General features: G+C 58.1%; 1 protein-coding gene across 1 annotated transcript in view; it reads right to left on the bottom strand.

The window, feature by feature from the left end:
* Positions 1-8,201: 8,201 nt before the first annotated feature.
* ARHGEF17 (Rho guanine nucleotide exchange factor 17) overlaps positions 8,202-10,422 on the bottom strand; it is a 55,361-nt gene continuing 53,140 nt past the window's right edge. The window contains exons 19-21 of the mRNA XM_056116006.1: positions 10,185-10,359; positions 9,809-10,078; positions 8,202-8,968 (exon numbers count right to left, since the gene is read on the bottom strand). Of these exons, the coding sequence (XP_055971981.1) occupies positions 8,772-8,968; positions 9,809-10,078; positions 10,185-10,359 (642 nt within the window). The 3' untranslated portion in view covers positions 8,202-8,771. The remainder of the gene's footprint in view (positions 8,969-9,808; positions 10,079-10,184; positions 10,360-10,422) is intronic.

Below are 10,422 nucleotides of genomic sequence, written 5' to 3'. Positions count from 1 at the left end.
GCCGGGCGACGCGGCCCCGCCCCCGCGCGTCACGGCCCGCGCCCCGCCCCTCGCGTCAGAGCCCGGCCCGCGCCCCGCCCCCGCCCCCCCCCCCGCCGCCCGAGCCGGCTGCTCCGCGGCGCCCTCGCGCGCGCGGCCCGGGAACTGCAGGGAACTGCAGGGGACTGCACGAGTCCCGCGGCAGGGGCGGCCCCGGCAGACAGAGCTGAACCTTGCGAGGTCGACCCGAAAGGGGGTGCATGCCGCTCGGAGACCTGCCCCCACTGACAGTGCCCTCGGGGGCCTTCCCTGCCCCTTCCTGGGTCTCGTTTTCCTCCTGGGTATTAGCGTCAGGCGAAAATAACTTCACTTGCCTTGCTCGTGATGCCCAGGTGCCCGTCATCTCTCCCCCGCACCTCCCCCTGCAAACCTTCACCCAGGGAAAGGCCCGGGTGAAGGCGAGTCTGTAAGGGGAGCCCATCTATCTCATGGGCCCTGCAGAGTGCGCAGCTGCAGTCCGGCTCTGGTGCCCGGACCCATTTCCCGCTCAGTCTCCCCGGGACAGGGTCCTCTCCTTCCTGCAGGCAGGTGAACTCCCGCCCTCCCCGTCGCTCACCAGCTGTACCCACTCTGCCTGCCCTAGGGGTTCCAGCAGCGACAAGAGCTGGGTTGCACAACAGTCCGATTCCATTGTATCCCCGGCTCTGCCCGGGGTGCCCCGGGACTGTGCAACGTGGGCGGGAGGCGCCAGCTCCGCAGCGGCTCCCCCGCCCCATTCAGTACCAGTCAGGGGAGCCCTAAGCGGAACCTCCTTGGAGGACGGGGCTGGGAGGAGACTCCGCAGAGAAGATCCTGTGCTGGGGGCAGAGGTCCGACTGCCACCGGAGAATAAGCACGACAGAGGGTGGAGGAAAGTAAATGTTTACTCTGCAGGGGTGGGTGGAGAATTCTAAACGGTCCTAGAACCTGAGCTTCAGGGGAATGAGGCTGGGGAAGGTCAGGTCCCCAGGGCCCAGGAGATTCCAGGAGGAGAACTGGGCTCTGCAGAGGGAGGGAACAAAGGAAGAGTTTCCATGTCCCTGGCCCTGCCCAGGTGTGTGTGTGTGGAGGCGGTGGGGGAGTTCCAGATTCCAGAGGCTGAGTTGGATGATTGCTCCAACCCTTTCATGTCGTGGACCCTCCAGGACTAGGGACAGGGATGCTGCTGGGGGCCCCCATCCCACATCAGACTTACTGAGGGAGCCCAGACACCCACGCTTACTTCCTTGCTTGTTTGTTTTTTGTTTGCTTCCCCCCCCCCCCCACTTCCAGGGAACAAACACAGGGCTTCACACGTGCAAGGCAAGTCCCCAGCCTCGTACACGTTTTCTTCCTCAGGAGACCTGCTTCAGCCCACCTCCAAGTTCTGGAGTTAGTTCAAGGGGTTGGCGGTTCACGCACTGCTCAATGCACCAGTCAGGGGCTTGCTCTGTGACTAAGGAGCACTGGCCATTAGTCAGACCTCCTGCAGAGGGCCCTGGCCTGTCTACTACCAGCTCTCCGAGACTTTGGCCCATTCCTCTCCGTTGTCACACTGGTGGTCTGAGGGCTGGGCCAGCTCCTCCTGGGTCAGGGGGTGATTTTCCTGACCTGGCTGGGGCAGAAGGGTGATGGCAGGAGGGAAACGCGAGCCTGCAGGGCTGGAGCGGGTCTGGCTCCGGCTTGGGACTCGGCAAGACGGTCGGTCAGGTGTCCCAGAACCACAGCCCCCGCACGGCCCATCCCCTTCCCTCCGGTTATGGAAGAGACTAATTATTATTTACTGCTACTCAAGCGTCTGGAGCATTGCGCTGCTCCCAGGAAGAGAGGGAAGAAGCTATGGAAGCCACAGCAGAGATTAGGGAGATTTTTTTTTTTTATGAGGCTTGGAGAACCACAGGACAAAGGACGCTTGAAATCACAAGCCTTTAATACTCGTGGCATCTCAGATGTACCAAATAAACCTCCGTGTTATAATCCCGGAGCTCAGAGACCTCAAAGGCCGTTTCCTTTGACCCTCATGGTAGTTAGGGGAGTTAAATGCAGAGAAGGCCATCTAGGTGGCCGGCACAAGGCCCTCGGAAACCGGGAAGAACTGGGATAGCGAGGCAGAGGCAGGGACTTCATGTCCCTCTACGGTCCTGCTCATGTGGGGACCCTGAACCACAGGATCAGAGACCTAAAGGTTGCAGTTGACAACCGGGGCGGGGTCTAGGCCGATGTGGGCCTCTGGAGCTTGGGCCCAGCAATGGTGGCGCCCTCTGCTGGCTGACCTGCAATTCCAAGCTGAAAGTGGAGCTTGGCTTAATGTCAGTGCCCTGCCCTTGGCCAACTGAGCCCGGGAAGGTGGGCTCTCCTACACGGGTGCCATAGCTCCAGGGGACTGGGCCAATTGATCTAAGGAGGAACGGGGCCAAGAGAGGGGCCCATCTTGGGTCAGGCGTAGCTGAGCTGGGGTTCACCAGGGACCTGTTCAAGCCACATTTTATTCCAGACGGGTGGATCAGGAACCACCCTGGAACTAGGCTCAGGGGACACCCACGGGGGTCAGGACATCCTGCCACTGCCAGACGGTGTGGTTTTGAGCAAACAATTTCACTTCTCAGAGGGCAAAGGTATCTGCCAAGGGTGTTGTGAATATCTGCTCAGATCACTGCTGTCCTCTAGGCTGCTGGGCTCGGGGACGTTCCCCCACAGCCCTCTTCCCCATGTCCCCCACCCCGCCCCCCCTCCCTCCCACACACATCTGCAACATACACACCAAGCCTGGCCCACCTGTCCCTGGAGCCAGCTCCTGTCTCCCACCCCAGCTCAGACCTGCCTCCGCCCCTGACCCAGCTTGGCACGCCTGTTGGCTTGTCCTGGCAGGGCAGGACTCCTCTTGGCAATAATGGGCCCAAAATAGCACTTCCCCCTGCTGCTTCCTGCGGCCTGGCCTGTGGCTTATGGTCTGAGAGGACAGAAGAAAGACCTGGTGTTTGGCAGGAATGCGAAAGATGTAAAGGACACCTAGAGGTGAGCTGGAGCCAGAGGGGCAGCAGATCTGACCCAGGGTCCACCCTGCCCCGTGAGGGGAGGACGGGACGGAGGCTTCAGCTCAGACCTCTGGTCTCTAACTGGAAGGTCTCAGCCCGAATCTTAGTCGGATTTAAAGCTCTTTTGCCAAGTCCTCGACCTACGCATGGGTTCCACCCTGATGCAAAGGGTATCACCCCACCCAGGCAGTCAATCCCACGTGTGTCTCCTGGGCTAAGGGTTATTCTCTGACCTTTCTGATCGCAGGAAGCCATCCTGCCTGAATACACCCCAATCTCCTTCCTCCAGCCTCTGTGCTGCCTTGCTGTGTGACATCAGGGACATGCCCATCCCTCTCTGGGTCTCATCTTCCCCGGGAGGTAGGTGGTCTTGCTAAACTGAGTCCTCTGCTCCTAGCCCGAGGGACCACCTGGAGACTCCTATGGAGAGGAGATGGCCCTGACGCTTGCATCCTTGGAGGTCAGGACCTCCAGCCCAAGACTGGCCTGAGGGCCCGAGCCGGAGGGTTCCCGCGTGTGTCTGGCTGCGTTCTCACTGCCCTCTGCTCCCTCCCCCAGCCCCCCATCCAGGCTCTTTTCTCTTCTCCACCAGTAGCACAGAGTAATCTCAGCCATGTGGGGTGAACTCGAGGAAGGCATTTAATCTCTGAACCTTAATTTCCTGGTCCTAAAAGGAGGCTCCTATGGTGCCAGTCTGCCGGAGGTTAAGGAGATGGTCTCTGCCAGCGAACAATAAATGAGAGTGGGGGAGGCTGATGTGACATTCAAGACAGGGATATGGCGTCTCACGGAATTCTCTCGGTTTAATCCCACACACACAGAGCGTTTGATGTATGTCAGGCACTGCAGGCAGCAAAACCCAAACCACCCCCACCCCCCGCGGGAGCTCATGTGCAGACTTCCGGCCTTGTCCACTCCCTGCTCTGCTGAAGCCAGACCTACACTCTGAACCCTTTGATCCCGGTTCCTCTGCCTCTCTGCCCTGGCTTGTACTCATCGCTTTCTTTCTTTCTTTCTAGTTTGGGGGTTGGGGAGTAGGGAGACACAGCCAGCAGTGCTCAGGAGTGACTCCTGGCTCCGTGCTCAGGGATCACACCTGGAGGTGCATGCATGGGGTACCATGTAGGTGCCGGGGATCAAGCCAGGGTCAGCCTATGCAAAGCAAGTGCCTTATCCCCTGTACTATCTCTGGCCCAAGGTTTCCCTCTTTCCAACAAGCCCAAGTCCTACTTCCTCCAACTCCATGGTCAGTCGTGAGTAGGCACTTTAAAGCAGCAGTTCTGGGACCAGGAATATAGCTCAAAGGGGTGGAGCACAAGTCTGGGTGAGGCACAAGTGGGTCCCCAGCACCTGTGGCCCCTTGAGAGCCCTCAGTTGTAGTCTGCAGCGTTAAATGGTCAGGCTCACATCACTGGTGGGACTAGCTTCTAGGTCCCTTTTATTTTTTGTGGGGTTTGGGTCACACCCGACAATGCTCAAGGGTTACTTCTGGCCTGCATTCAGGGATCACTCCTGGCAGGGCTGAGAGGACCATATGGGATGCTAGGATTGAACCCTTGAACCCCCATCAGCTGTGTGCAAGACAAACACCCTACCCACCGTACTATCACTCTGGCCTCTCTGGGTCCCTTTTAAAAAAAAAAGGCCAGAGGGATGAGAGAGACGGTACAGCAGATAGAGTACTTGCCTTGCATGCTGCCAAACCAGGTTCGATCCCTGACACTTAATATAGTCCCCGGAACCTTGCCAGGAGTGATTCCTGAACTGATTCAAGAAGTAAGCCCTGAGCACTAACAGATGTGTCCCCCCTTCCATCCCCCCAAAAATAGACACAGATAACTCAGTGAGCTGGAGTGCATCCTTGCATGCAGGAGGCCTGGGCTTGGTCTCTGGCCCACTGAGCATCATGGGGAATGACTCTGGAGCACAGAGAAAGGAGGAACCCTGAGCACTATAGGACATGGATCAAAAAAAAAAAAATAGTGAAAGGGAGAGACCCTGGGTTCAGTCCCTGGCAGTGAAGTTAGAAACCACAGCAATTCTGTATCTTGGTTGGCAGAATCAGAGTCTGGGAGGGGCACACAGGAAGCTTATGGTGATGTTTGTTCTTTATCTGGGTGTGTTCACTTCATAAAAATTCAAGCTGCACGCTAATGATTTATGTACTTTTCTGTGCAAATGTTAGACAGCAATAAAAGCATCTTAAATAAAACTGGGGGACCAGAGCGATAGTACAAGAGATAGTTCAAGGTCTTGCACAAGGCCAACCCTGGTTTAGACAGCATATGTTCCCCTGAGCACCAGCAGGAGTGACCCCTGAGCACAGAGCCAGGAATACCGAGTACCTCAAGGTATAGTCTGGACCTCCCCACCAATATCGTCCCCCGCCCCCACCAAGAAAAAAAAAGCCAAAACAAACCCCTGGACCCTGCCCTCAGAGTTCTGATGGGGTTGGTCTGGATGGGACCGGGCCCCTCACATCACTATAATGTGTAGCCGAGGTAGCAAAGCCCATGATTTAAACCAAGTTTCTGTGATTGAAATTGTGGGTCAAATATGGAAGTTGTGAAAAAACTTGGCAACTGGAAAAGGTTTCCTAATTCAAATGAGCAGCAAATCCAGGGCGTTTCTGGCAGTGTTCGTCTATGTTGTATCAGGCAAAAGTGGTTGCAGTGAAAAATGTCTGGGGAGTCCTGATCTGGGGCCGCAGACACCCCAAGAGGCTGGAGTGCAGCTTCGCATGCAGGGGGTCCGAGTTCAATTCCCGGCACCACATGGTCCCCTGAGCACCCTGGGAGGCCCCAGAAGCACAGGCTGGGAGCAGCTCCTGAGCTACTTGTGTGTGACCCAAAACAAAGAAACAGAAACAAAAATCCCTGCTCCAGAGGATCCGATTCTTCCCAGAGTCACTTGACCTGCTGCGGACAGCTGCTCATCCAGGACCTTCTCCTTGAGTGCCTGGCCTCAGGCTGGTGATGTCCTAGAAGTCGCTAAGTAACAGCCCCTTTCCTATGGAGAAACTTGCACTGAGAAAACAATGAGGCTCAGAGGCCCAGGGGCTACAGTGGGGAGGGCATTTACCTTGCATGCAGCTGACCTGGGTTCGATCCCCAGCATCCCATATGGTCCCTTGAGCCTGCCAGGAGTGATCCCTGAGTGCAGAACCAGGAGTAAGCCCTGAAAACTTACTGCCAGGTGTGGCCCAGAAATAGAGAGAGGGTGAGGGGGGCGGGGAGAGGGAGAGAGGGAGAAGGATAGAGAGAGAGAGGGAGAGAGATGAGGTTCAGCTTTGGAAACCAAGAGTGGTGCAAACTGGTGCTAAGTGAAGTGGGTCCAGGGCCCACACTGAGTGGGAGAGGCTGGAAGAAGCAGCATGGACACAGGAAGGAGACCCTGCAGGCAGCAAGGAAACTGTGGACCCAAGGTGGAGAGATCCGGGCTCCTGGGGTGGGAAACCCCCCATCCCTCTGCCTCACACATCTGGGCCACCATGTTCTGCGGCAGCTTCTTGCCACGGTTTCGCCTCCACTAACTTACTCCCCCCTTTTATTTCAGGGCGCAGGGCTGGGCACATCCAAGTCCCAGACAGATGAGGAAATGGACACTCAGCGGGGACACGACACCTTTCCCTAGTCTTGGGGCGACATGGTGGCAAAGGGCGCCTTTCTGTTCTGTCTCAAAGCAAGCATCCCCTCCACTGTGGGGAGGTGCCCAGGCTCCTCTCAAAGCAACAGTCAGCCCAAGAGGCGCATGTGCCAGTTCGCAAAGCCTGAGCCTGCAAGCCCTCCAGCAGCGCCTTTTCTGTATCTTAATCTCTCTGGACTGGGCCGTGCTTGAGCAAGCCCCGTTCTGCTGAGGTGGATAACTCCCGGCGCTCCACTGTTGGTCCCGCAGGCCCTGGTCCCAGCAGGACTCAGCCCCAGGTCCTGGCATCTGATCCAGTGACCGCTCTTGGACCACAAATCAAACACGGATTCTCCTGGCCCCTGGTCCCGAACCCAGCTTGGCCTGTGTTAAGAGTGCCCAGCCTCCGTGAAACTGTGCTGGAGAGCCTGGTTTCCCAGGGGATCAGGGGGGTGCCTGGTCAGTCAGTTTCAGAGGCCCAGGCCCTGCTCCAGGCCCTCTGACTCGGAAGCTAAGGGCAGCCCAGGAATGTGTGTCGACACGTAGATCATTTCCGCTGTGTTCTCTACGTTCCTCGGAGGGAAAAGATCCGCGCACACAGCTCTGGTTACAAAGCGCCAAGCAAATGCAAGTCCTCATCTGAAGAGCCCAGAGAACGTCCCGTGGCCCACCCAGCAGCAGTCAGCACACCCTGGGCCTCCGAGCTGCCCCTCTGCCCGGACCGTGGTGGCAGGAGGGAGGCCGCTGGGGAGCAGGCGTTTGGTGTTTCTATTTATTGACTCATCAGACGTCATCATCCAAGGAAAGTTAATACATGACTGTTTGGTAGCAAGAGAAACATAATCTAGACCGCAACGAACCCAAACAGAACCAGAACCAAACCAACCCCATCGGAAACAGGACCTTTGGAACTACAGCTGAAGAAGCGAGGGGCTGGACACTGGCTCCCTGCCGTCTGGGGTGGCCGGGGTGCAAAGCGGAGGCCATCTCCAGCTTCCCGCCAGCCCTGCCTTTGGCGTCCTTCGTGGACGAGCTGCCCCTCGAGGGAGGGGTGTGAGGAAAACTTCAGTGGTCTGAGTGAGGGGAAGGAGGGGCTCCTAAGCCCGCCCTCCCAAGGTGACCTTCTTGTGCCAGTGCATGAGACACGGGGCGGGAGCTGGGGAGACTGGGGGAGAGTCAGGGCCCCAAGAGGGCCCTGTCCGGGGCCCAATCCAGGAGACCACTAAAGGCACTGCCAGCCCCTCCTCCCCCCTCATCAGAGGCTATGCCCACCCACTCCATAGTTACCATCTTGTCTTAGATGTCTGGGGTGGGACGTGGCTTGGTCCTTGGCTCTGGGTACTGGAGGTTCTGTTCAGGACAGGGCTATGGGACACGTACATTAAGCGGCAGTGTTAGAGGGCCCTGAACATGTGTGTATGCGTGTGTGTGTGTGTGTGTGTGTGTGTGCGTGCACGCATGCACGCAGATGTAATAAGAGGGTATTGGGTTTGTGTGTGTGCATGTGTGTATGTGTGTGTGTGCGCACACACACACACACACACACACACACACAGAGACACACACACGGATGTGAGAGGGTCTAGGTCCCTCCAGGAAGTCTGGGTTAGGGTCCCATGGCAATCCCCAGAGCAGGAATAGGGTTTTTTTTTTTCCTTCTGCCATTTTCTCAAGTCACCCCCTGCCCCAGGCCACTGCATAAATAAGTGCTTGAGAAGGTACACATCTAAAAAGAAACATAAATACTGTACACGGGAAAGGATTCCGTCCCTCGGCCCTCCCGCTGCCCCCAGAAAACCCTCCAATATTGCACATGGCCCTCCCCAGCCCCGTGGGGTGCGGGCCCGGCCGTGTCTTTGGTAGAAGCTCCAGGGACGGAGGTCTTGGGCAGCCCGTGCGCCCCACAGCCCCCTCACAACCGGGAGCCCCGGAGCAGCCAGAGGTCGGGGAAGTCCTGGGCCCAGCTGGCCAGCGGGAATCCATCAGGAATGCTTCGGCAAGGCTGGGAGAGGACCAAGGGGGACCACTCCTGGCCAGAGTCTGTGTGTGGGCAAGGCAGAGGCAAGCAGGCTGAGGGTGGGTGGGTGGCCACATCCTGGGCCCCGGGGGCTACGGTCACACCCTCCATAGGAGGAGGTGGTTGGTGCTGTCGTCCCGGCCCACAGTCTCACTGCTGCCCCCGGGCCCGCCACTGAGGCGGAAGTCCTCGTAGCCGTCCCCTCCACTGATGACCAACATTTTTGGCCGGGCTGATGCAGGGCCTCGGTGCCGAGGGGAGTCACGGTGATCCAGTGACGGCAGCTTCTCGGGGCCTGGGGGGTGGCAGGGGAGGACCCGTTAGGCTGGGGGCCCGAGGCTTCCCTGTCCTACACCATGCTCTATGCTCATACCCCCGAAAACAGGAGAGACACGGCTGCTTCCTGTGGGGGATTCACTTCCTGCCGGCCAGGAACTTCCTATGAGGGCAGAAATGTCCACTTCCTGGCCCTCCAGGGCTTCTTACCTCCCCTCCTAAGTCACAGTCAACAATGACCTAATAGCCCAGGGCCACCCCATATCCTCTCCCTCTGGGTCCCAGTGCAGGTCCTCACTTCCGGCTCCCAGTAGCCCTCCCCAGGGCCAAGGGCTCAGGTTTTCTCTACACCCAGATGGCTCCTGTGTGAGGCCCTCGGGCTTTCCCCAACTGACTCTAGGGAATACGGCTTCCTGCCCCGACCAAGCAAGACTTTGCTAATTGTGTCCTTCTCGCTGTATATCATTTCCTCGCATTTTTCACTTTCTAAGGCTCAGAGACCATTTTTCTCTCCTCCATGCTCCCGGTTCTGTTTTCTGGTGTTATTTCTATTTCCTGCTCTAGACAATGCTTCCGGATTTGCTTCCTGCCCTTACATCATTTCTAGTTGTTTTGTTTCCTGTGGTATATTCCTGTGGTATATTCTAACTCAGTGTCTCTTTCTCTCTTACACACACACACACACACACACACACACAAATCTGAGTTGGTTCCTGACTGTATTGCCTACTTCCAGTAAAATGACACTTCCAGCTCTGTGTCACATTTTCCCTCCCTTGAGCCCTCCTTGCCGGGATAGTGGGGAGCCCCGACCTTCGTATCAGGGACCCCAGGGTTGGGGCGGGGTGTTCCAACCCACCTGTGTCTGAGGGAGGCGGTGGGGTCGAGCAGAGCAGGTCAAAGCCATCCGGCAGCTGGACGGCGGCCAGAAAGCGGACATGGCCAGTGTGTCCCTGCCCCAGGCCGGCGGGGCTGAGGGGAGCCCGGGGGCAGCTGATGGAGCCGGGTGAGGTGGGCATTGTGAGCACGACGCCGGCACTGGTGCCCACCCACAGCAGCTCCTCACACACCAGCAGAGCCGTGATCCTCAGGCAGGCGGCCTTGTGCTGCCGGATGATGGCGTCTGAGCCTGGGTGGGGGACAGACCAGAGCTGGGGCCCATCCCCGCCGCCACCGCCACAAGACCCGGCCCACCCAGGTTTTGGGGTGGGCACCGTGGCCGCAGCGGCTAGTACCTGCCAGCATTCTGTGCACCGGCGGCGTGACGTCCACCTCTGTCAACTGCTCGAAGGTCTCCGCATGGTAGAGGCAAACATGGGCACTTCCTTTCAGTGTCACCCACACGCCCAGGCTGGAGTCCGCCATGCAGGCCACGCTGCGGCTGGAATCCTGCCCGATGGTGAAGGTGTGCTGGGGACGGAGAGGGGGAGGGAGATGAGGGCACGGCCGACCTTTTCCTCCAGGCCTTATGCT

Source organism: Sorex fumeus, unplaced genomic scaffold, assembly GCF_029834395.1.
Source record: "Sorex fumeus unplaced genomic scaffold, SorFum_2.1 ptg000030l, whole genome shotgun sequence".
Lineage (NCBI taxonomy): Eukaryota > Metazoa > Chordata > Mammalia > Eulipotyphla > Soricidae > Sorex > Sorex fumeus.
Note: the sequence above shows the minus strand (reverse complement) of the source record. Positions and strands in the feature narration are given on the sequence as shown.